The 26,096-nt window shown below is 39.1% G+C and overlaps 1 protein-coding gene across 2 annotated transcripts in view; it reads right to left on the minus strand.

The window, feature by feature from the left end:
- Nucleotides 1–952: 952 nt before the first annotated feature.
- Nucleotides 953–26,096, minus strand: part of b4galnt3b (beta-1,4-N-acetyl-galactosaminyl transferase 3b) — a 110,285-nt gene continuing 85,141 nt past the window's right edge. For both annotated transcript variants that reach the window (XM_061916846.1, XM_061916847.1), the window contains exons 15-21: nt 25,010–25,152; nt 19,964–20,229; nt 17,497–17,650; nt 14,025–14,097; nt 13,795–13,948; nt 8,686–8,812; nt 953–1,459 (exon numbers count right to left, since the gene is read on the minus strand). In XM_061916846.1, coding sequence (XP_061772830.1) covers nt 1,348–1,459; nt 8,686–8,812; nt 13,795–13,948; nt 14,025–14,097; nt 17,497–17,650; nt 19,964–20,229; nt 25,010–25,152 — 1,029 coding nt within the window. In that variant the 3' untranslated portion in view covers nt 953–1,347. The remainder of the gene's footprint in view (nt 1,460–8,685; nt 8,813–13,794; nt 13,949–14,024; nt 14,098–17,496; nt 17,651–19,963; nt 20,230–25,009; nt 25,153–26,096) is intronic.

A 26,096-nucleotide genomic window follows, 5' to 3' on the forward strand; every position in this document is an offset into this window, starting at 1 on the left:
GACTCGGACTTAGAGGTGCTGATTCTCATTCCGGTCGCTTCACACTCGGCTGCGAACCGATCCAGCGAGAGCTGAAGATCCCGGTCAGATGAAGCAATCAGGACCACATCATCTGCAAAAAGCAGAGACCTAATCCTGCGGTCACCAAACCGAAACCCTTCAACGCCTTGACTGCGCCTAGAAATTCTGTCCATAAAAGTTATGAACAGAATCGGTGACAAAGGACAGCCTTGGCGGAGTCCAACCCTCACTGGAAATGTGTTCGACTTACTGCCGGCAATGCGGACCAAGCTCTGGCACTGATCATACAGGGAGCGGACCGCCACAATAAGACAGTCCGATACCCCATACTCTCTGAGCACTCCCCACAGGACTTCCCGAGGGACACGGTCGAATGCCTTCTCCAAGTCCACAAAGCACATGTAGACTGGTTGGGAAAACTCCCATGCACCCTCAAGAACCCTGCCGAGAGTATAGAGCTGGTCCACAGTTCCCCAACCAGGACGAAAACCACACTGTTCCTCCTGAATCCGAGGTTCAACTATCCGGCGTAGCCTCCTCTCCAGTACACCTGAATAAACCTCAAATAATAAGGATTAAAAATCAATAGTGTTAAGAATTATTGATTTATTTAAGGCCTCATTTACTATACAGCAAATATTACACTTTGGAAATATTTCTGTGGAAAATATTGCATATTTTGTGTGTTTGCCATAAAAAAAAACTGGGTTTTCTTGAATAATGAAAAAAAATTCTTCATATTGACAAATAGATCTGAAATTGATTAACAAACATTAAATTACATTAAATTTCTATTCGGTAAAAGCTTTAAAAAATATGACATTTGTATTGTTATCAGTATTTCGTGTGTATATTTCTGCGCAGAAAAAGGCACTTTGCAAGATTGACGATGACATAACTTGACAGAGACAATAATTATTAGTCAGTCATAATAAGTTAAGTTTTTCTTAATTTACACCACGACATTCACTGCTCAAAAACACACATTTACATCAAAACAATCTTTTTTTCCAGTGAAGACTAATGTGCGATGCATAAGGCACGTCACTGGTGTGTCCTCAACCAGGCCGGGCCCTGGCAGCCGCATTAACATACCCTACCTTTATTTGGTACTCTCTTGTTGAGTCAGCAGTACCTCCAGTGGAAACAACACTGATGTTATCAGTACCATCTCCATGGCAACAACCTTGACTGCGAGCTCGTAGGATCTGGAGTGGCCAGTCTGATCAGTAGTCATGACAATTAAGGACGCAGGAGTCAGTAATCCCGCTCCAACTTTAAAGTGCTCTGGTCGCTCTCAAGGTTTTAGGATGGCGAGGGGGGGGGTCACCTTGGTCCGGGTGACATGCGACGGTTCCACATGCCACGTTTGGAGTGATAATGGTGGAAAAAGTTGCGTAAGAAGATCCGCTCGACCTCCAATCCGCCCTGGAGGATCCTGTGGCAAGAAAACAAAAGTATCTTAATGTTCTATTGCACCTGTGCCTTCACGCCGTGCTGAGGAGGCTAAAACAACAATGGTCAGGTTGAAAAACTGATGACATTTATTAAACAAGACATGAAGCAAGGAATCAAACAGAGACAGAATTCAATTTGGCTCAATTTGAGGAGAAACGCTTGGACATCTGTACCTTTGTACAGTGTCGTTACGCTCTGCCAAAAGATTGCCCGCCTCCTTCTTTTATTTGGACCTTCCCTGACCACATGGCCACAGCTGTTTCTAAAGGAAGAGGGTCGTAAACAGTTCTCAGAAAAGGTCGGTTCAAAAAAGAGGTCGTAAGACTCCCAAAATGCAACACCGAACGACACGGTCCTTCATACAGACAGTCATCAGACTGTATAATGCATATGTTCCTTCTTGACTGCACTTAAATGTAGAATATATGTCGAGTATATCTATATTATTCATATATTATATATTGTATATATAATGTATGATATAAATTATATTATTTATTATTATTATTGTGTATTGTGAGCGAACTGTGGTGCGGAATTTCCCCCAGGGATCAATACAGTACTTTCTATTCTATTCTGTTCTAAAAGAGTTCAAAAAGAGGTTCGTAAAACAGTTGAAAAAAGAGGTCGCCTGGAGGGGAGTCTGGTCCTGCTTCCTCTTTGCTTTTATAGTTGTTGGGTCAAACAAAAATATTTTTCTGTTTGATTACAATACATGAAAGAAACACAGAAACACCTTCATGTTGCTTTAAACCAACACAGCAGTAGGTTCAAAGACAGCTTTTGGTCTTCTCACCGGGCACTCAATGTAACACAAAGTTTATGTGATAACTTAGAAACAATTATTCTAAGAATTATAGTACACATTAGGGTTGTCTCCATACCAATATTTTGGTACCGGTACCAACAAAAAAATCTTAGTGTACATGAAACATATGTTTATTATTGCAATTTAGTCCTTAAATAGAATGTTGAACTTATGAAACAACTTGTCTTTTAGTAGTAAGTAAACAAACAAAGACTCCTAATTAGTCTGCTGACGTATACAGTAACATATTGTGTCATTTATACACCTGGTATTTTTTGCACATTATGAGGGACAAACTGCAAAAAAAAAAATATTAATGTACTTGTTCATTTACTGTTAATATCTGCTTGTTTCCTGTTTTGAGATGTTCTATCTACACTTCTGTTAAATTGTAATAATCACTTATTCTTCTTTTCTTTGATACTTTACATTAGTTTTGGATGATACCACATATTTAGGTATCAGTCCGATACAAAGTAGTTGCAAGATCATACAATAAAATATAATACCTAATACACCAGTAATAATATGGTTAAAAAATACTGATGTAAAGGGTAGGTGTTGTGCTGTTTTCTGTTTTAACATGTTCTATCTACACTTCTGTTCAAATGTAATAATCACTTATTCTTTTCTTCTTTGATACTTTACATTAGTTTTGCATGATACCACACATTTAGGTATCAATCCGATACCAGGTAGTTACAGGATCAAACATTGGTCATATTCAAAGTCCTCATGTTGCCAGGGACGTATTTCTTGAGTTTCTAAACATAATATGAATTTAAAAAAAATGTTGTAGCCATAAAAAAATTGATGTAATCATAGTCGTATTGACTAGATATGCTCCTGTACTTGGTATCATTACAGTGGATGTCAGGTGTAGATCCACCCATGGCATTTGTTTACATTGTGACGCCGGTGAGCTATTGTATCCTCCTACGCTGTGTAGTGAAGCATGTTTAGCTATTCCTAGTCCTCCAGTGATAATGCTACATGTAAGAAACTCACTTTATTTGTGGCCATGGAGGCTGAGATTAGTGATTTAGAAGTAGTGTTATAACTTCACCTTTATCTTTACTTTTTACACCAAAATGCGTCCGTTCTGCCTTTTCTGTCTACACACTGTGTCTGCTTGTGAGTACTCTGTGTGCATGCTGCCGAACATGCTACTCTGCTCGTAAAACCAGCAATGTCACGACGTGACAACGACATGGTGTCATGAAAAAAATATATATGGCTAACCGGTACTTTTCAAACAGAGTATAGTACCGTTTTTGATTCATTAGTACCACAATACCATACTAGTACCGGTATACCGTACTACCTTAGCTACTAACTGTTAGACACTTTTTATTGGTGCCAATCTGGTCAAAGATGTCAAGTTCATTCACACCTGAGCAACTCGGCCATATAGTCCTTAAAATCCTACGACAAATGACAAAATCGAGGCTGTATGAAGAATAAATATTATTAAATATTATTAATAGAGTTTGCGTTCCTAATGAATTGACCCATGTGTAATTTGAGTTTTTTGAGAAAGAAAAAAGGGTGTTTGCTGAAATTGGACTTATTTGAACAATATAAATATTACATGACCGCATAAATAACTGTGAAAGTGCACCGTAATTGGTATTGATGCTCATCTTCCAACTGACTTTAGACCCTGATGCCGTACGAGCGTAGCGCTACTCGTCTGGCCCATACTGAAGCAGATTGAGGTGATAACGCCAGCCAAGGATGCTAAAATAATATCTAAACGACAGAAATGTTTCCGTGAAATAATGGAGAAGCTGCTGATGGTGTGTTTGACGGAGAAGCAGCTGGAAGGATTCACTGTCGCAATCCGCCCTCTAATGTAAGTGCTGTACATGATTATCACATTACTTCATAAAACTACTGTAGTAGTACATTCTAGTGTATTATTTCCATGCAATATTTCCTATCTAAAAGTTTGTTAGCATTTTACATGTTTAAAGGCCTACTGACATGAGATTTTCTTATTCAAACAGGGATAGCAGGTCCATTCTATGTGTCATACTTGATCATTTCTGATATTGCCATATTTTTGCTGAAAGGATTTAGTAGAGAACATCGATGATAAAGTTTGCAACTTTTGGTGATGATAAAAAAGCCTTGCCTGTACCGGAAGTAGCAGACGATGGCGCGTGACGTCATGGGTTGTGGAGCTCTTCACATCTGAACATTGTTTACAATCATGGCCACCAGCAGCGAGAGCGATTCTGACCGAGAAAGCGACGATTTCTCCATTGATTTGAGCGAGGATGAAAGATTCGTGGATGAGGAAAGTGAGAGTGAAGGACTAGAAAAAAAAAAAAAAAGACAAGAGGGCAGTGGAAGCGATTCAGATAGGGAAGGTGCTGTGAGAGGCGCCGTGGCAGCCGTGGGGGTGGCAGGACCACTCGGCCAGGCCCAACCTGCATACCGCTTTGAACCTGACGCTGACGGTGTTGGTCAGGGGGACGCTGCTGATATTGATGCTCGAGTAGCACACAACATAGATCGCCTTCAGAATACAGAATGGTAAAAATGATCGCTGTATAATACATAATAATAATAATAAAAATGGATTACATTTATATCGCGGTTTTCTATTGTTAGATACTCAAAGCGCTTACAGAGAAGATGGAACCCATCATTCATTCACACCCGGTGGTGGTAAGCTACATCTGTAGCCACAGCTGCCCTGGGGTAGACTGACGGAAGCGTGGCTGCCAGTCTGCGCCTACGGCCCCTCCGACCACCACCAATCATTCATTCATCATTCATTCACCAGTGTGAGCGGCACCGGGGGCAAGGGTGAAGTGTCCTGCCCAAGGACACAACGGCAGCGATTTGGATGTCAATAGGTGGGAAGCGAACCTGCAACCCTCAGGTTTCTGGCACTGTACTTTGTGTGTGTGGTCCAATCCAACCGTGTCCGCTTGAGATCTCAATCAATCAATCAATGTTAATTTATATAGCCCTAAATCACTAGTGTCTCAAAGGGCTGCACAAACCACAACACAAACCACTACGACATCCTCGGTAGGCCCACATAAGGGCAAGGAAAACTCACACCCAGTGGGACGTCGGTGACAATGAGGACTATGAGAACCTTGGAGAGGACCACATATGTGGGCAACCCCCATCTCTGTTCCATAGTAAAGCTTGACTGTCATCTTTCGGGAATGTAAACAATGAAACACCGGCTGTGTTTGTGTTGCTAAAGCCGACCGCTGTACACCGTTTCCCACCTACAGCTTTCTTCTTTAATGTCTCCATTGTTCATTGAACAAATTGCAAAAGATTAACCGACACAGATGTCCAGAATACTGTGGAATTTGGCGACAAAAACGGACGACTTAATAGCTGGGAACGATGCTGGCATAAAATGTCCTCTACAATCCGTGACGTCACGCGCAGGCGTTCATACCGAGACGTTTTCACCAGGATTTTTCGGCACAAAATTTAAAATTGCACTTTAGTAAGCTAACCCGGCCGTATTGGCATGTGTTGCAATGTTAAGATTTCATCATTAATATATAAACTATCAGACTGCGTGGTGGGTAGTAGTGGGTTTCAGTAGGCCTTCAAAGTGTTTTTTTTTTGGAGGGGGAAGCACCAATTAAATGGATTTCAATTAACTTTCATAGGCGACCTTGATTTGAGATGTGTTTTGAGCCAAGAGCTCCGTCACAGAAGCAATGAAGCTCATAAGTTCAGGAGATGTCCGATAATATAAATACTTTAAAATGTATTATTGGAAATTGTCGTTATCAAAAAGTAAAACTAATGACTTTTTAAAACGCCGCTGTATGGAGTGGTACATATCCGGTAAAACACGGATATAAACCCGGTCAGCAGCCCCTTCCCCCTCCCCTCTCCCACATACAACACAGGAGTTGACGACTGCAGCATGAGAGGTCTACTGGCGACGCTTGATGACCTCATCAAACCGCCGCGAGCGCAGCATAACAACCACACGAGAGTGTTGTTGCCGGTCCTGTAGCCGTGGCTAACAAGCCAGCTCGCTCGGTGACTGACTAACGACACCATGTCTATGGTTTTGTCATGTTCTGTGGTTTGGATTCTGTTTAGTTATGTTATGTTTTTGACTCCATTAGTGTTGATGTACATGCAGTCTCCATCTTCCTCCGCTGTGGTTCCACCCAGACACGGACACGCCCCCGCGCTCATCAAGCGGACCGCGCCCACTCTCCGCTGCAGCTGGCCGCAGTCCACACCTGTGACTAATGGCGTGAGGCTGTATAAGAGGACCAGTGGACCAAGGATCAGCGCGGGAACTTAGTTCCAAATGCGTACCGTAAGCAATCACCCTGCGTTATGCAAACCTGCTCTCCCTGTGCCCTGTACCTCTACGTGTTCTCAGTGTCTTCTCCCGTGTCCCCACAGAATCTTCCGTCGTCTGCAAGGTGAGCTGTGCGTCTCACTCTTTTCCCTGGATCTCCCTCTGGATTCTGACTGCCTTCCTTGTACCTCGACTCCTCGCTCGTTTGACCTGAACCCTCTGCCTGCCCCATGGACTTCCGCGTTCTCTCTTGTCAACACTTGGGTAAAACACACTTCAGTTAATTTTTTACACACTTAGACTAACACAATACACTGTGGAGTTTTTGCCACGCTCCATTTACTTAGTATGTTTTCTGTTGATTGATTGTTACATATATACATTTAATATAGATAGATATATATATATTAATAAATCTTCGGACATACTGCCACCTGGTGTCCGTTTGCCGTCACGTCCTCTGCAATACATAACAATTAGTTCCTGTTCTTGCGCACCCTGGGTTGTTTTAGTTTCCATGACAACCATTAGTTTCACCTGCCTCATTTGTTTGAACTCACCCACCTGTTGTTAATCATGTCACTATTTAAGCCTGTCATTTTCTGTTGGTCGTTCTGGTGTCATCACTCTTGTTTTTGCTCTGTCCATACCATAGTTCGTACTGATGTTCATTGTTCATGCTGGCTTGCTCATGTCACAGTAAGTGTTGTTTGTTTTATTTGAATCATAATTTATGGTTAAGTATTAGTTATTTTTCCCTGCGTTAAGTTTTGTACCTCCACTGTGAGTGCCTTTTGTTTGCAGCTTTTGGGTTAAGAATAAAATCATGTATTTCCTTTGCATTTCGGGAAAACAAACCCCACCACAGTCCACGTTTTGACAGGTTTGGAATTATTTTAAAGTGTGTCTGACGGATAAAAAACTAGCAATTTGTAATGAGTGCAAAAAGTCGGTTATGCGAGGAGGAACCAAGACGTCTTGCTTTAATACGAGCAATTTGATCTCCCACCTCGTCAAGAATCGTAAGGAGATACACCATGAATACAAGTGGAAGATGGATGGAAAGCAAACACCGCAAAAAAGTAGTACCACGCAGTTGTCGCTTAAAGACTCCGCCGAGAAAAAACAAAAATACAACAAAAACCAGACCAAGGCGAAAGGTCCACGTTGTGGTCAGGGACAACGCACGCAGTATGGCAAAAGCTACGGTGGAGTTTGGTGTGGCTAGTATTCCGTGCATGGCGCACACTTTGCAGCTTGCAGTGAACGGAGCTGCCCTGTCTCACCGCAGCATTACATAAGCTCTGGCTGACTGGTAGGTCACTTCAAGCACCCACCACCAGCTTGCAGCACATTTGTGTTACTCATACAAAGACGTTAGAGCAGGGCAGATTGAGCCCACTTTATAATTCCGTGTTATACAGTATGGCAGGTAGTCTTGCACTAAATGAGGATTATGTTATTGTTTACTGTATTACTCTAGTATACTCTGGACTGAAGCTGTAGGCCTTCATTGTGTTTGTAGCTGTTGTTTTGAGCCATGTTTAAAAAAAATAAAATAATAATGCACCTTGTGAAAGTCAGAGTATAGTCCCATAGTTGTAGTGGGAACCAGGATTATCTCAGGGAGAGCATGTCTCAAATTCCAAGCTGCTGTTTTGAGCCATGTTAAAAAAAAATAATGCACTTTGTGACTTCAATAATAAATATGGGAGTGCAATGTTGGCATTTTTTTGGTCCATAACTTGAGTTGATTTATTTTGGAAAACCTTGTTACATTGTTTAATGCATCCAGCGGGGCATCACAACACAATTAAGCAAAATAATGTGTTCATTCCACCACTGAATATATCGGTTGATATCGGAATCAGTGTCTAAGAGTTGGACAATATCGGAATATCGGCAAAAAAGCCATTATCGGACATCTCTATTAAATACTGATTGTTTGAGTGGTATCTTGGTCCTATTCCACTTTGGGATCAAGTTGTCACCCTCACCTGACAAGCTCTTGTAAAAGGTTGGGATGTGAAATAAACTCAAGTGTCGTTGCCGAGCGTCTTCTACGATCTGCTCAGCCTTGTCAAGTTACCTGTCGAGCAGCTCCCAATCTTCTCCTCCCCAGCGGTTGGTGAACTCCTTGGTGTTCATTCCTCCCACGGCCTCCAGATCAGACTTATAGATTCCCAGTAAGCCAAAGCCATTCACTTCCCAGTAACCTGCAACAAAAACACTCTTTTAATTAATTTGGAAGCCTTCAAAAATCCAAACCCTATTTCCATATGAGTTGGGAAATTGTGTTCGATGTAAATAAACAGAATACAATAATTTGCAAATATTTTCAACCCATATTAAGTTGAATATGCTACAAAGACAACATATTTGATGTTCGAGCTAATAAACTTTTTTTTTTTTGCAAATAATCATTAACTTTAGAATTTGATGCCAGCAACACGTGACAAAAAAGTTAGGAAAGGTGGCAATAAATACTGATAAAGTTGAGGAATGCTCATCAAACACTTATTTGGAACATCCCACAGGTGTGCAGGCTAATTGGGAACAGGCGAGTGCCATGATTGGGTATAAAAACAGCTTCCTAAAAAATGCTCAGTCTTTCACAACAAAGGATGGGGCGAGGTACACCCCTTTGTCCACAACTGCATGAGCAAATAGTCAAACAGTTTAAGAACAACGTTTCTCAAAGTGCAATTGCAAGAAATTTAGGGATTTCAACATCTACGGTCCATAATATCATCAAAAAGTTCAGAAAATCTGGAAAAATCACTCCACATAAGCGGCATAGCCAGAAACAAACATTGAATGACTGGGACCTTCGATCCCTCAGACGGCACTGTATCAGAAACCGACATCAATCTCTAAAGGATATCACCACATGGAACACTTCAGAAAACCACTGTCACTAAATACAGTTCGTCGCTACATCTGTAAGTGCAAGTTAAAGCTCTACTATGCAAAGTGAAATCCATTTATCAACAACATCCAGAAACGCCGCCTGCTTCTCTGGGCCCGAGATCATCTAAGAGGAACTGATGCAAAGTGGAAAAGTGTTCCGTGGTCTGAGAAGTCCACATTTCAAATTGTTTTTGGAAATATTCGACATCATGTCATCCGGACCAAAGGGGAAGCGAACCATCCAGACTGTTATCGACACAAAGTTCAAAAGGCAGCATCTGTGATGGTATGGGGGTGCATTAGTGCCAAAGGCATGGGTAACTTACACATCTGTGAAGGCACCATTAATGCTGAAAGGTACGTACAGGTTTTGGAACAACATATGCTGCCATCCAAGCGCCGTCTTTTTCATGGACGCCCCTGCTTATTTCAGAAGACAATGCCAAGTCACATTCAGCACGTATTACAACAGCGTGGCTTCGTAAAAAAAGAGTGCGGGTACTTTCCTGGCCCGCCTGCAGTCCAGACCTGTCTCCCATCAAAAATGTGTGGCGCATTATGAAGCGTAAAATACGACAGCAGAGACCCCGGACTGTTGAACAACTGAAGCTCTACATAAAACAAGAATGGGAAAGAATTCCACTTTCAAAGCTTCAACAATTGGTTTCGTCAGTTCCCAAACGTTTATTGAGTGTTGTTAAACGAAAAGGTGATGTAACACAGTGGTGAACATGCCCTTTCCCAACTACTTTGGCACGTGTTGCATCCATGAAGTTCTAAGTTAATTATTATTTGCAAAAAAAATAAAGTTTATGAGTTTGAACATAAAATATGTTGTCTTTGTAGCATATTCAACTGAATATGGGTTGAAAAGGATTTGCAAATCATTGTATTCCATTTATATTTACATCTAACACAATTTGGTGTTGTGCTAAAATGTGATTGCCTGCCAAATAGTGATTTGCTGCATTGCTTGGCTCGGTCTGTCCACAGCGGATTACTAGGTGTGAAAGAAACTTTTTTATCTTCCTGGTTATTGTATCGCTACGTGTTTGACATCATTTAAGACTTTATCGTGTCCGGAAAATGACTGTCTTCCTCTTCTGCGGTATTAATGAGATTTAAAGGAGTGTTGTTAGTCCCATGATGATGTGATAAAACCTCTTTCTTGTTGAAAAAATACACACAATTGTAACTGTTATTTGTTCCTGCACATAATAAATATTTATAAAGTGTATGGATGTAGATGTGTTTCTGTCAGGGGGGGTTTATCCGTGGAACAGCTTGGATGATTCCTTAAAATGTTCCAGTTCCATTCACACATTTAAAAAACACCTCAAGACCAATATCTTGGAAAAATATATCACTCTTGAATCAACACAGTAGTCAATACTATGGTTAATGTTAATTACAAACTAAATGTGGGATATAAACAATAATGTAAGTATGATTGTTTGTATATAGCAGTGGTTCTTAACCTGGGTTCGATCGAACCCTAGGGGTTCGATGAGTCGGCCTCAGGGGTTCGGCAGAGGTCAAGACACACCCGACTCATCGTGTGAATTAAAACTTTTCCCTATCGCCGTATTATGGATACCCCTGTCAGAGTTAGTTTGTGACGAACCCCAAAATGCAGAGAAGGAGGCGGGCATTGAACAGGAAAACATGATTTAATTAAAATATTAGAATAAGAACAAACAAAAGCGTACAAACAAAAAGCGCGCACAAGGCGGATAACAAACTAAGAGAGCTAGCATGGGAGCTAGAAAACAAAAAGAAGACTTAGCATGGAAACTAGCAAATACAAAAGGGGCCTAGCGTGGAAGCTAGCGGGTAGCAAGCAGGAAAACAGAAGTCGTACTTGTAAAATGAAAGAACAAACTGGAAGCAGGGAACTAAAAACAGTAATCTACAAACATCAAACGAATATAGCTTACCGCTACGCTGCAAAGACACGACAAAGTACGACACGACACGAGCGATAATACATGACAAGAGCGACAAGAAGTGACATCGACAAATCAATAATCCAGCTCTGACTGGAGGAACAAAGCAGGTACAAATAGGACGGGCTGATTGACACCAGGTGTGGCAAAAAGCCAATCAGCCGCAGCTGAGGGGAAACAAAGCACTCAGGGAGACAAACAGGAAGCTGAACCAAAATAAGAGTACTGACAGGAACTAAGGACAGGAAATACTAAACACACAGAGGAAAAACTAAAACACAAACAAACTGTCAGTGGCAACCCTGACAACCCCCAAACAATGTTCCCTCTAATTTTCCATCTGATTCGCAGGTGTGTAATTTGTTGTGAATTCATGCACTGTGTTGGTTTTGTTCTTTGAACAAGATGATGTTCATGCACGGTTCATTTTGTGCACCAGTAAAAAAACAAACATACAACTTCGTCTTGAATTTGAGAAAAAAATACATTTTATTTTTCACTAAAGAAGGGTTCGGTGAATGCGATTATGAGACTGGTGGGGTTCGGTACCTCCAAGAAGGCTAATAACCACCGGTATATAGTGTATAATTGGTATAAATGTTTAACTAAAATGTGTACAAGGATATTTCACATGTATTTACTGTGTATGTAATTGAATAGTCTTTATGTTGTGTACAAAGTGTATTTATAATATGTTGTGCAAAGGAAATTTCAGAATTTTTGGAAGCTCACCTTGTATTTGACATTTTTCATTTTTCATTATTTTTAGGCGCAATAAGTGTTCAACTTCAGCCTAAACTCTTTCGGTCTGCAACATTTTCAATTTATGAATGTACAACTGTTTGTTTTTGTAAAGTTGTTTGTTTATTTTGCTGACCACTGACCGAAGAAATAATAAACCAACTAAATAAACTCATTTTTGCATTTTCATTAAATGTAACCTTGCCTGACAAAAAGTGATTCAACGTAATACTTTTGTTAGAATCATTTTATCTAAGTTATCTAAGTTGTTAAAATCCCGCGAGAAGACCAAAAGCTGTCTTTGAACCTACCAAGAAGAAGGCTTGTAAAACTCCACTGTGTAGGGCGGGAAGCAACATGAAGATGTTTCTGTTTCTTTCATGTATTGGAATCAACATAATTATGTTGTTTTAACCCAAGAACTACAACGCGGAGAGAAGGCAGGATCTGCCCAAGTTCCAGACGACCTCTTTTTTTAACTGTTTTACGAACCTCTTTTTCAACTTTTTTACGGACCTCTTTTTCAACTTTTTTACGGACCTCTTTTTGAACTGTTTTACGAACCTCTTTTTGAGCACTTTTACGAACCTATTCTTTGAACTGTTTTACGACTTTTTCTGTGAACAGTTTAAGACCCCGTCCCTTTGGAAGCAGCTGTTGAGATGAAGTCAGGGAAAGTCCAAATAAAAGAGGAGGCTTGCAGTCTATCCCCAGAGCATGCTGGAGACTGTACAAGGATACAGACCAGATGTTTCTCCTCAAATTGAGCCAAATTTAATTATGTCTTGTTTAATAGATATCATCGATGTTTAAACCTGACACCATGAATCACCAAGTCCAATGCAAAGCATGGGATGCAGTGGTGCAAAGCAGGTCGCCACTGGACTCTAGAGCAGTGGAGACACCTTCTCTGGAGTGATGAATCACGCTTTTCCATCTGGCAATCTGATGGACCAGTCTGGGTTTGCAGGTTGCCAGGAGAACGCTACAGTTTGGACTGCATTGTGCCAAGTGTGAATTTTTTTTTTTTTCTACTGCTTCACTCTAACTTTCCTCATCCACAAATCTTTCATCCTTGCTCAAATTAATGGGGAAATCGTCGCTTTCTCGGTCCGAATTGCTCTTGCTGCTTGTGGCTATGATTGTAAACAATGTGAGGAGGTGAGGAGCCCGACAACCACCTGTATGACCTACTCAGTGGCCTAGCGGTTAGAGTGTCCGCCCTGAGATCGATAGGTAAGGAGCTCAAATCCCGGCCGAGTCATACCAAAGACTATAAAAAAATGGGACCCATTGCCTCCCTGCTTGGCACTCAGCATCAAGGGTTGGAATTGGGGGTTAATTCACCATAAATGATTCCCGGGCGCGGCACCGCTGCTGCCCACTGCTCCCCTCACTTCCCAGGGGGTGATCAAGGGGATGGGTCAAATGCAGAGGACAAATTTCACCACACCTAGTGTGTGTGTGACAATCATTGGTACTTTAACGTTTAACTTTTGGCAATATAGTGTATGTGATAAGGGGGGGTATGTGTCACCGAGGTATTGTTTTTAACTTTGTAAAGCACTTTGATTGCTCTATAAAATGCACCATAAAAGTACCTCTGCCTTCAGAGGGCGTGGCCCCACAGTCCAGCCTCAAAACGATGGGGGCAAAGGCCATGAAGCCCTCCACACAGTGCTTCCGGATAGAATCGATGATGGAGGGGGGGAAGTGGATGTGGAGGTCGCAGAGAAACACGATGCTGTGGTCGTCCTGTTGACGGACGGAGAGGTAAAATGACGTGAAATGAAAAGCCGAGTTGATAAAAAGCAAAATGACCAGGACTCACGTTTATAAGGTTGATGCCTGCTTGCAGACCTGCAGATCGCTCAAAGTTACCGCTCAGCTTCATATACTGGTACCTAAAAAGGCCAGAAACACCATTATAGCACACGCATAAATGCAATATGAGTACCGTACATTATGAAATATACTGTAACATTGATTACTGTAACCCTTCTTCGATTACGCTTGCACCTCCTGGTACCCCAGCACCTCCAAAACCCTCAAATCTAGACTCCAAACATCCCAGAATAAGCTAATCCGGTTACTTTTAGACCTCCACCCCAGATCACACCTCAATCCAACCCACTTCTCCAAAGTGGGCTGGCTCAGGATGGAGGACAGAGTAAAACAACTTGCACTGAGCCTAGTCTATAAAATCCGCTACACCTCCTTGATACCGAAGTACATGTCAAATTACTTCCTTAACGTAAATGACCGCCATAACCACAACACCAGGGGGAGCTCCACAAACCACGTTAAACCCAGATTTCGATCTAACAAAGGTCTTAACTCATTCTCTTTCTATGCCACATCAATGTGGAATGCACTCCCAACAGGTATAAAAGTAAGTGCATCTCTGTATTCCTTCAAAACCGCTCTAAAACAACACCTCCAGGCAACTTCAACACTTTACTAATACCCTCCTCCATTCATATCCCATCTCCCCAGATTATAAACAACTCAAATGTACTTCTAATGTATATACTTGTTCTTATGCTATCTGAACTCACTATGTTCTCTGCTGGCTGTACATATCCTACTAAATAAGACCTACACTGTTTCAATGTCCACATTTCTCTGTTGATGCAATTTTTGATGACTTAAGTTATGATATCAACCAAAGCCCCTCATCCCACCCCCCGGATTGTAAATAATGTAAATAATTCAATGTACATATTATGATGATTAACCTGTGTGATGACTGTATTATGTTGATAGTATATATTTGTACCATGAATTGATTAACGTGGACCCCGACTTAAACAAGTTGAAAAACTTATTGGGGTGTTACCATTTAGTGGTCAATTGTACGGAATATGTACTGTACTGTGCAATCTACTAATAAAAGTATCAATCAATCAATCAATCAAATTGATGTATAATTGACACGATTTTGACTGTACTTTAATGTGTAGTGGACTGTAATTGTATTATTCACATGTTAATAACGCTGTATAATAGACTATTTTTATTATTCACATGTGAATAAGACTGTATAATAGACTGTATTTATGTTATTCACATGTGAATAATGCTTTATAATAGACTGTATTTATATTATTCACATATGAATAACGCTGTATTATAGACCGTATTTATATTATTCACACACATGTGAAGAATGCTGTATAAGAGACTTTATTTATATAATTCGCATGTGAATAGTACTGTATAATAGACTGTATTTATATTATTCACATGTGAATAATGCTGTATAACAGACTATATTTATATTATTTACACACATGTGAATAATGCTGTATAATACACTGTGATTATATCATTCATTCACATGTGAATAATGCTGTATAAGAGACTGTATTATATTATTCACACACATGTGAATAATGCTGTATAACAGACTGTATTTTTATTATTCACATGTGAATAATGCTGTGTTATAGACTTTATTTATGTTATTCACATGTGAATAATGCTGTATAATAGACTGTATTTATGTTATTCACATGTGAATAATGCAGTATAATAGACTGTATTTATATTATTCATATGTGAATAATTCTGTATAATAGACTATTTATGTTATTCACATGTGAATAATGCTGTATAATAGATTGTATTGATATTATTCACATGTGAATATTGCTGTATAATAGACTGTATTTATATTATTCATATGTGAATAATGCTGTATAATAGACTATTTATGTTATTCACATGTGAATAATGCTGTATAATAGATTGTATTGATATTATTCACATGTGAATATTGCTGTATAATAGACTGTATTTATATTATTCACATGTCAATAATGCTGTATAATACACTGTATTTATATTATTCAAACACATGTGAATAATGCTGTATTATAGACTGTATTTATATTATTCACATGTGAATAATGCTGTATAATAGACTGTATTTATATTATTCACATGTGAATAATGCTGTATAATAGACTGTATTTATATTATTCTCACACATGTGAATAATGCTGTATAATAGACTGTATTTATATTATTCACATGTGAATAATGCTGTATAACAGACTGTATTTATATTATTTACACACATGTGACTAACGCTGAATGATACACTGTAATTATATCATTCACATGTGAATAATGCTGTATAAGAGACTGTATTTATATTATTCACACACATGTGAATAATGCTGTATAATAGACTGTATTTTTATTATTCACATGTGAATAATGCTGTATAAAAGACTGTATTTATATTATTCATATGTGAATAATGCTGTATAATAGACTATTTATGTTATTCACATGTGAATAATGCTGCATAATAGACTGTATTGATATTATTCACATGTGAATATTGCTGTATAATAGACTGTATTTATATTATTCAAACACATGTGAATAATGCTGTATTATAGACTGTATTTATATTATTCACACACATGTGAATAATGCTGTATAATAGACTGTATTTATATTATTCATATGTGAATAATGCTGTATAATAGACTGTATTTATATTATTCAAACACATGTGAATAATGCTGTATTATAGACTGTATTTATATTATTCACACACATGTGAATAATGCTGTATAATAGACTTCATATTATATTATTCACATGTGAATAATGCTGTATAATAGACTGTATTTATATTATTCACATGTGAATAATACTGTATAATAGACTGTATTTAAATTATTCACACACGTGAATAACGCTGTATAATAGACTGTATTTATGTTATTCACATGTGAATAATGCTGTATAATAGACTGTATATTATTCACACACATGTGAATAATGCTGTATAATAGACTGTATCTTTATTATTCACATGTGAATAATGCTGTGTAATAGACTTTATTTATGTTATTCACATGTGAATAATGCTGTATAATAGACTGTATTTATGTTATTCACATGTGAATAATGCTGTATAATAGACTGTATTTATATTATTCACACACATGTGAATAATGCTTTATTATAGACTGTATTTATATTATTCACATGTAAATAATGCTGTATAATAGAACGTATTTATATTATTCACATGTAAAAATTGTTTATTGTGAGCGAAATGTGGTGCTGAGTTTCCCCCAGGGATCAATAAAGTACTTTCTATTCTATTGTATTGTGGATGTTTTGTACTGTGCTGAATCATACAAGACACGCGTTCTAAAATTTTGATTAGCTTATTGAAGTGCATGAAAGGGCCATATCGCTGGTTGCCATTAGACAGCGCATGTGGCCTTTAAGCGCTGGCTGCACATGCACAATGCTTATTGACTATGAAAGCCCACCTGGGCAAAGATGACTTCTGCAGAGCCGTCCTCACGTCCATGTCGGTGCTGTTGTAGTCCACCAGGATGAGATTAAAATTGCTGTCCCCCGTCGCCTTGAACAAGTCGGCCATGTCGTCGATCAGCTGCTGCACCCAACGGGCCTGATTTTTCACTGTTTTTACCCCCACCCCAAAAAAATCAGGCAAAATGTATTAATTTTGATTTCATGGACAACAATGAAGTTAAATGAGCGGATGGAATAGGCTTGCAAAATTCCGGGAATGTTCAAAGTTGGAAACTTTGCATGAAAATTAAAATAATTCATGGGAATTTAATGGGAATAAACATTGAATGCAAGTGGATGGGGGAGTGGCCTGCGGGCCTGCAGCAAAGCAGGGTGTGCCAGTACTGGCCTTAAAATCAGCGGCTGGTGCGTAGATGGCCCACTGGGCCTGTTTATCTAATAACCTGTCGCTCTGTTAAAAGGCAGCGGCCGGGAGTTGTTGGAGTTGGAGCCACAGAGAGACACACGCTCAGAGACACACGCCCAGAGACAAATTATATTGCTGGAAAGCAAGCCACAAAAAACCTCACAATGCAACATGCTAGATTTTGCAGCATGATTATTAGCTAAAACAACCTGATTTCATGCAAATTCCATCCATCCATCTTCTTCCGCTTTTTGGAGATGGGGTCGCGGGAGCAGCAGCCTAAGCAGGGAAGCCCAGACTTCCCTCTCCCCAGCCACTTCGTCCAGCTTCTCCCGGGGTATCCCGAGGCGTTCCCAGGCCAGCCGGGAGACATAGTCTTCCCTACGTGTCCTGGGTTTTCCCCGTGGCCTCCTACCGGTCGGACATGCCCTAAACACCTCCCTAAGAAGGCGTTCTGGTGGCATCCTGACCAGATGCCTGAACCACCTCATCTGGCTCCTCTCCATGTGGAGGAGCAGCGGCTTTACTTTGAGCTCCTCCCGGATGGCAAATTTTCTCACCCTATCTCTAAGGGAGAGACCCGCCACCCAGCGGAGGAAACTCATTTGGGCCGCTTGTACCCGTGATCTTGTCCTTTCGGTCATAACCCAAAGCTCATGACCATAGGTGAGGATGGGAACGTAGATCGACCGCTAAATTGAGAGCTTTGCCTTCCGGCTCAGCTCCTTCTTCACCACAACGGATCGATACAGCGTCAATCGATCAATCAATGTTTACTGATATAGTCCTAAATCACAAGTGTCTTAAAGGGCTGCACAAGGCACATTGACATGCTCGGCTCAGATCCCACATCAGGGCAAGGAAAAACTCAACCCAGTGGGACAATGAGAAACCTTGGAGAGGACAGCAAATGTCCCCCACCCCCGGTCTATAGTGGATCTAACATAATAGTGAGAGTCTAGTCCATAGTGGATCTAACATAATAATGAGAGTCCAGTCCATAGTGGATCTAACATAATAGTAAGAGTCCACTCCATAGTGGATCTAACATAGTAATGAGAGTCCAGTCCATAGTGGATCTAACATAATAGTGTGAGAGACAAGTCCATAGTGGATCTAACATAATAGTGAAAATCCAATCCATAGTGGATCTAACATAATAGTGAGAGTCCAGTCCATAGTGGATCTAACATAATAATTAGAGTCCAGTCCATAGTGGATCTAACATAATAGTGTGAGAGTCCAGTCCATAGTGGATCTAACATAATAGTGTGAAAGTTCAGTCCATAGTGGATCTAACATAATAGTGTGAGAGTCCAGTCCATAGTGGATCTAACATAATAGTGTGAGAGTCCAGTCCATAGTGGATCTAACATAATAGGGAGAGTCCAGTCCACAGTGGATCTAACATAAGAGGGAGTGTCCAGTCCATAGTGGATCTAACATAATATTGTGACAGTCCAGTCCATAGTGGATCTAACATAATAGTGTGAGAGTCCAGTCCATAGTGGATCTAACATAATATTGTGAAAGTCCAGTCCATAGTGGATCTAACATAATAGTGAGAGTCCAGTCCATAGTGGATCTAACATAATAGTGATAGTCCAGTCCATATTGGATCTAACATTATAGTGTTAGAGTCCAGTCCATAGTGGATCTAACATATTAGTGCGAGTCTAACCTATAGTGGATCTAACATAATAGTGAGAGTCCAGTCCAGGTCAGCAGCACATTGACGTCCCCAAATAGCATCCGCATTACCGAAGACACCGCACCGATCCCCTTTGGGAATCTCACCATCCACTCTTCCGTCACTCATGAGCAAGACTCCCAGGTACTTGAACTCCTCCACTTGGGGCAGGGTCTCCTCCCCAATGCAAATTAATTGCAAATTGAGACAAATGTTAACCCTGCACTGTGCATTCCTCCATCACATGTGCAGTGCATACTTTGAATAATGGTCAATATTTCCACACTTCCCGAGCTTAACTTCCCTTTCCGGATTTTTACTTGAAACTTTCCACCCCTTTTGCAACCGTAGTACGGAACAGTACCTGGCACTATGAAATGGACCGTGGCCAGGGGGTTCCAGCTGAAGCCGAGCGGGTTGCAGAGCAGGATTTCAGGCGCGGGCCGTCGCTGGAAGCTGAAGTCCTTGTCGCGGGGTCGAGTGCGGGGGCGACTGAGGGCGTAGACGTAGTGCGACAGGCGACGCAGACGACCCTTGGCGTCTTTCAGCTCCAGCTCCAGCAGGTAGCGGCTGCCCTGGACGCCGTCCGCGCGCTTCTCCACATTGACCACCCGCACCAGTGTGAAGCCACTGCGGGGCCCAGACAAGAGAGGGAGTTTTTGCATGTATAAAAACAAAAGGAGACCCAAATAGTCACTTTTAACTTTTAATCTACATATACACATACATACATGCACAGTAGTTCAGCAGTGTCCTGGGCATGAGGTTTAAAGTGAACCCGGCAGTGGAAGCTCCCCTATAGGGTCTTGGGGCACTAGGAGGTTAACCCCTTTACTACTGTTACCCCAGGTGGCCCTTGGCAAAGGCTTAGTACCTGACTGCCCCTTAGTCAGGGATACGGAGAAGACCTCAACAGCGGAGCAGGTGGAAGACGGTAGATTTAAGAACGACCACAACGGCGGGAGAAGGCTGCAGCAGAAAAGAGTCCCCAGTCGTCTTGGACTCCATGCCACTGGACCATGACCCCGATTCTGTCAAGGATGGTGTGGTGACTGTCTGTGCACCAGTCTCTGCACGTTAAACTAAGTCACGTACAGGCATCCTCCATAAAGGTATACAACCCAACCAGGAGTATCATCATACTCGTTCGAGTCACCGCCAATGATGAGTTCAGCAGTATTATCTCCCAGCAAGGTGACTACCTCAGTTGTGTTCTGTGTGGAGTTTGCATTATGTCCCAAAACCTGTACAAAAACAATTTCTGCCCCAGGCTTTTGGTTGACCTTAGTTTTGTTCAGATTCAAAAAATACACATCATTGGAAATAATAAAGAAAGAAATACCTTTCCAGGGTCGAACTGTATCGTCGTGTTATCTGTAAAGGAAAATAACGTGCCACACCCTATCTCACTTTTGAACATTGTCACAGTGGCTTGATCCCACATGAAAAGTCCCGCACAATTATTCCGAAACTGGAACACAGGAATAACAAAGCCCTGTGTTCCAGTATCAGAATAATTGTATATAAGGTATCACAAAACGTTCTGTTTCCATCAGGCGAGAGGACAAAAGCTGTCTTTAATATTACCAAGCAAAAGGCTTGTAAAACTCCACTGTGTACGATGGGAAGCGACATGAAGGAGTCGGTTCCTTTAGTTATTGTGATCCACAGGAAGATCCTGCCTTGACCCGAGATCTACAAAGCGGAGAGGAAGCAGGATCCGACGCAAGCTCCGGGCATCTTTTCTTTGGACTGTTTTGTGACCGAGAGCAATAGCGGTTTATGACCCCATAACCCCTTAGAACAGTGGTTCTCAACCTTTTTCAGTGTTGTACCCCTTGTGAACATTTTTTTTAATTCAAGTACCCCCTAATCAGAGCAAAGCATTTTTGGATGAAAAAAATAGATAAAGAAGTAAAATACAGCACTATGTCATCAGTTTCTGATTTATTAAATTGTATAACAGTGCAAAATATTGCTAATTTGTAGCGGTCTTTCTTGAACTATTTGGAAAAAAGATATTAAAATAACTAAAAACTTGTTGAAAAATAAACAAGTGATTCAATTATTAATAAAGATTTCTACACATAAAAGTAATCATCATCTTAAAGTTCCCTCTTTGGAGATTGTAATAGAGATCCACCTGGATTCATCAACTTCATTCTAAACATTTCTTCACAAAAAAAGAAATCTTTAACATCAATATTTATGGAACATGTCCACAAAAAAAATCTAGCTGTCAACACTGAATATTGCATTGTTGTTGTTTTTTTCACAGTTTATGAACTTACATTCATATTTTGTTGAAGTATTATTCAATAAATATATTTATAAAATATTTTGGAATTGTTGCTATATTTAGAATTTTTTAAATAAATTCTCACGTACCCCCTGGCATACCTTCAAGTACCCCCAGGGGAACGCGTACCCCCATTTGAGAACCACTGCCTTAGAAACAGCTGTTGCCATGTAATCAGGGAAAGTAAAAAAAAACAGGAGGCGTGCAATCCTTTCTTCAGAGTGTGGTGGATGACTGTACAAGAGTACAGCCCAGGCAGCTCTCCTCATTGAGCTAAATTGAATCCTGTCTCTGTTTAATTCCTTGCTTCTTGTCTGTTTAATAGATGTCATCGGTGCTTGAACCTGACATCCAGTTTCCTGTCCTGGCACTTATGTTTTGTTAGTATTTCCTGTTAAACTCCTTAATTTGCTGCACTTTCACTTTCCTGCAAGCACACCTGTTGTCTGTTGGTTAAGCAAGTCGATTTAGGATGACTCACCTGCGAGCCAGCGCTGAATTATTGAATGGTGTGTCACTGTTTGCATTTGCGCTGCATTACGTTGCTGCGGCAACACGCTCTGCACTTGTCATGTCTATGTGATCATGTTTTGTTTTAGTCATGTTCTGTTTGTTTCTTGGCCACTCAGTTCCTGTTTTTGCACTTCCTGGTTTGTTTTGTCACCATGACTAACCATTAGTTTTCACCTGTCCTCATGTCTTACACCTGTTTTCACTAATCACCACAGTATTATTTAAGCCTGTCTGTTTCTGTTCTTTGTCCTGGCAACATCACCTCCTTCCATGCCATTTGTCTTTTTCCAAGTAAGTTTTTTTGTTTTTCATGCCATTGTGCAAGTGTTTTGTTTTATGTTCATAGTTTTGTTTCATAGCCAAGTTTTTGTACCGCCATTGTGCGCGCCTTTTGTTTGTTCCCGTTTTTAGTTATAGTGTGATAAAATATATGTACTTACATTCACGTCTTGCCCATAACAACTTTCCTTTACCTCGAGAAAACAATCCACGCTAAAGTCCGATTTATTTTTAAGGTCATAATTAAACTTATGTCCAATTAGTTGTTAATTAGTTTTAAAATGTCAACATTGTTTAATTTACCGTAATAACATAATAATAAATAATGTGTTATTTGTATTATTTTATCTAAATGTCCATCCATCCATTTCCTACCGCCTGTCCCGATCAGGGTCGCGGGGGTTGCTGGTGCCTATATCAGCTGCACATGGACGGAAGGCGGTGTTCACCCTGGACGAGTCGCTAAATAAATGTATCATTATATTTAAGGCCATAATTAAACTTATGTCCATTTAGTTTTAAAATTGTTAAAATTGTTTAATTTATTATAATAAAATAATAAAGAATTTAGTATTTTAATTAATTTTACTAAATTATGACTTATTATATTGAAGGCCATCGTTAAACTTATGTCCAATTAGTTGCAAATTAGTTTAAAAATGTGTAAAATTGTTCAATTTATCATAATAAAATAATAATTAATCCGTTATTGTTTTATTAATTTAACTAAATAATGTATTATTATATTTAAGGTCATAATTCAATTTGAGTTCAATTAGTTGCTAATTTTTTTTAAAATGTTAAATTTTTTTAATCATGATAAAATAATAATAAATAATGTATTATTTTGATTATTTTAACTATATAATCATTATATTTAAGGCCATAATTAAACTTATGTCCATTTAGTTTTACAATTAATCATAATTTATCATAACAAAATAATAAATAATATAGTATTTGAATTAATTTGACTAAATTATGTATTATTATATTAAAGGCCATAGTTAAACATATGTCCAATTAGTTGCTAATTAGTTTTAAAATTGTTAACGCTGTTTAATTTATCATAATAAAATAATAAATTATTTGAATTAATTCAACTAAATAATGTATTATAATACTTAAGGCCATTATTAATCTTATGTCCAATTAGTTGCTAATTAGTTTTAAAATGTTAAAATTGATCATAATACAACAGTAATAAATAATGTACTATATGAATTATTTTAACTAAATGTATCATAATATTTAAGGCCATAATTAAACTTATGACCAATTATTTGTATTATTTTTTTAACTACAATTATTATATTTATTGTATTATTATATTTAAGGTCATAATTAAATTTAAGTCCAATTAATTGCTAATTAGTTTTAAAATGTTAAAATTTATCATAATGTTTTAATGATTTTTTTTTTTTTTTTATGTTTAAGTGTTTTGTTCTTAATGTTTTGTATTGTGTTTTTATATGTTTAATGGATCTTAAGGTCTGCAATAAAGATTGATGATGATAAAATAATAATAAACAATGTGTTATTCAAATTATTTTAAGTAAATAATGCATCATTACGTTTAAGGCCATAATCAAACTTATGTCCAATTAGTTTTAATTTATTTTTTATTTTTTAATTTCTCATAATAAAATGATAATGTAGAATTGTTATTCATTTTACAAAATGATGTATTATTATATTAAAGGCCATAGTTAAACTTATGTCCAATTAGTTGATAAATAGTTTTAAAATTGTTAAATTATAATAAATCATAATAAAATAATAATAAAACATTTATTATTTGAATAATTTAACTAAATAATGTATCATTATATTTAAGGCCATAATTAAACTGATGTCCAGTTAGTTGCTTATTAGTTTTAACATCCATCCATTTTCTTCCGCTTATCCGAGGTCGGGTCGCGGGGGCAGCAGCCTAAGCAGGGAAGCCCAGACTTCCCTCTCCCCAGCCACTTCGTCTAGCTCTTCCCGGGGAATCCCAACGTGTCCTGGGTCTTCCTCGTGGCCTCGTACCGATAGTTTTAACATTTAAATTTAAATAAAAAATGTCCCATTCACCTGCAAAGACATTTTGCTTAATCACGGCCAAGTTTTTTTTTTTTACAAACCTGATGAAATTTTAAAGAGATGTATTTCTCAGTCCTCTCAAGGCGAGTACCAATTTTACGGTGAGTGCTTTTAATGTGCATTAATATGTGTGAGAAATCTCAAGTCGGTTCGACTTATGGGGTCAAATGTGAGTAATAGCGCCACCATGAGGTGTACTCAGGAGCAGAGCCATGAAGGCAGAGAGATGCTTACTTCTCGTGCTTATCGTTGAGCTGCTCCATAAAAGCCTGGACTACGGACAGCGCGTCGCTGGAGTGGAGCAGCAGGTTTCCCGAGATGTTGCAGTGCAGATCGATCCAGTCGGAGCGCATGGCCTGCAGGTCCAAGTGGTTGACCTGTAGGGTTGCAAAATATTCAAAGTTGGAAACTTTTCATGGCAATTAATAGGAATTAATGGGAAATGAATGGGAATAAACATTGAATGCAACATGCTAGATCTTGCAGCATGATTATTAGCTAAAACGACCTAATTTCAACCCTGCACTGTGCATTCCTCGATCACATGCCCAGATAATTGCCAGCATGCTACACACTACAGCAGGGCTATTGAGTATTGGAGCCCAAGGACTTCATCTAGTCAGGTAAGTGTTGATATTACTGGGGTAAATACATTTGATCTATGCTATTTAAGTGGAATAGAGGTGTAATTGCTTGTTATTGTTTCTCCGTTAGCCGTGATGCTAATTTTCTCTATGTTAAATCCCATTCATTTATGCTAACTACGTTAGCGATCCTAATTTACCTCTTTTTGTGATCTGTAAAATTCAACTAGCAAATATAACATTTAAATTTGCCTTCTGTCCTGCTAGCCATTATGTAGTCATACAAGAATGTAGCTTATAGTTTGATTTAGCGTGTTGAGTGAGCGTTCATTTATTCATCTAGCCCAGGGGTCAGCAACCCGCGGCTCCCTGGAACTCTTTCAGATATGTGTGGAAAAAGATGAAAAAAAAAAATGTTTTAATATATTTTCTGTAGGAGAACAAACATGACATAAATCTTCCTAATTATTAGAAATCCCACAGTTTATGCTATACATGCTTCACTGATGAGAGTATTTGGAAAGCACCGTTTTGTCCTACTAATGTCAGCGATCTTTGAACTCATCATAGTTTGTAACTTTTTCCGATGCTGCCACAGAAAAGTTTTGTAAAGTTTTATGCCTCTCCTTTGTCTCATTTTGTCCACCAAACGTTTTATGCTGTGAGTGAATGCACAAAAGTGAGCTTTGTTGATTTCATTGATTTGCTGGAGTGGTAATCAGGGAGATTTGGTCAAT

Source organism: Nerophis ophidion, linkage group LG12 (assembly GCF_033978795.1).
Source record: "Nerophis ophidion isolate RoL-2023_Sa linkage group LG12, RoL_Noph_v1.0, whole genome shotgun sequence".
NCBI lineage: Eukaryota > Metazoa > Chordata > Actinopteri > Syngnathiformes > Syngnathidae > Nerophis > Nerophis ophidion.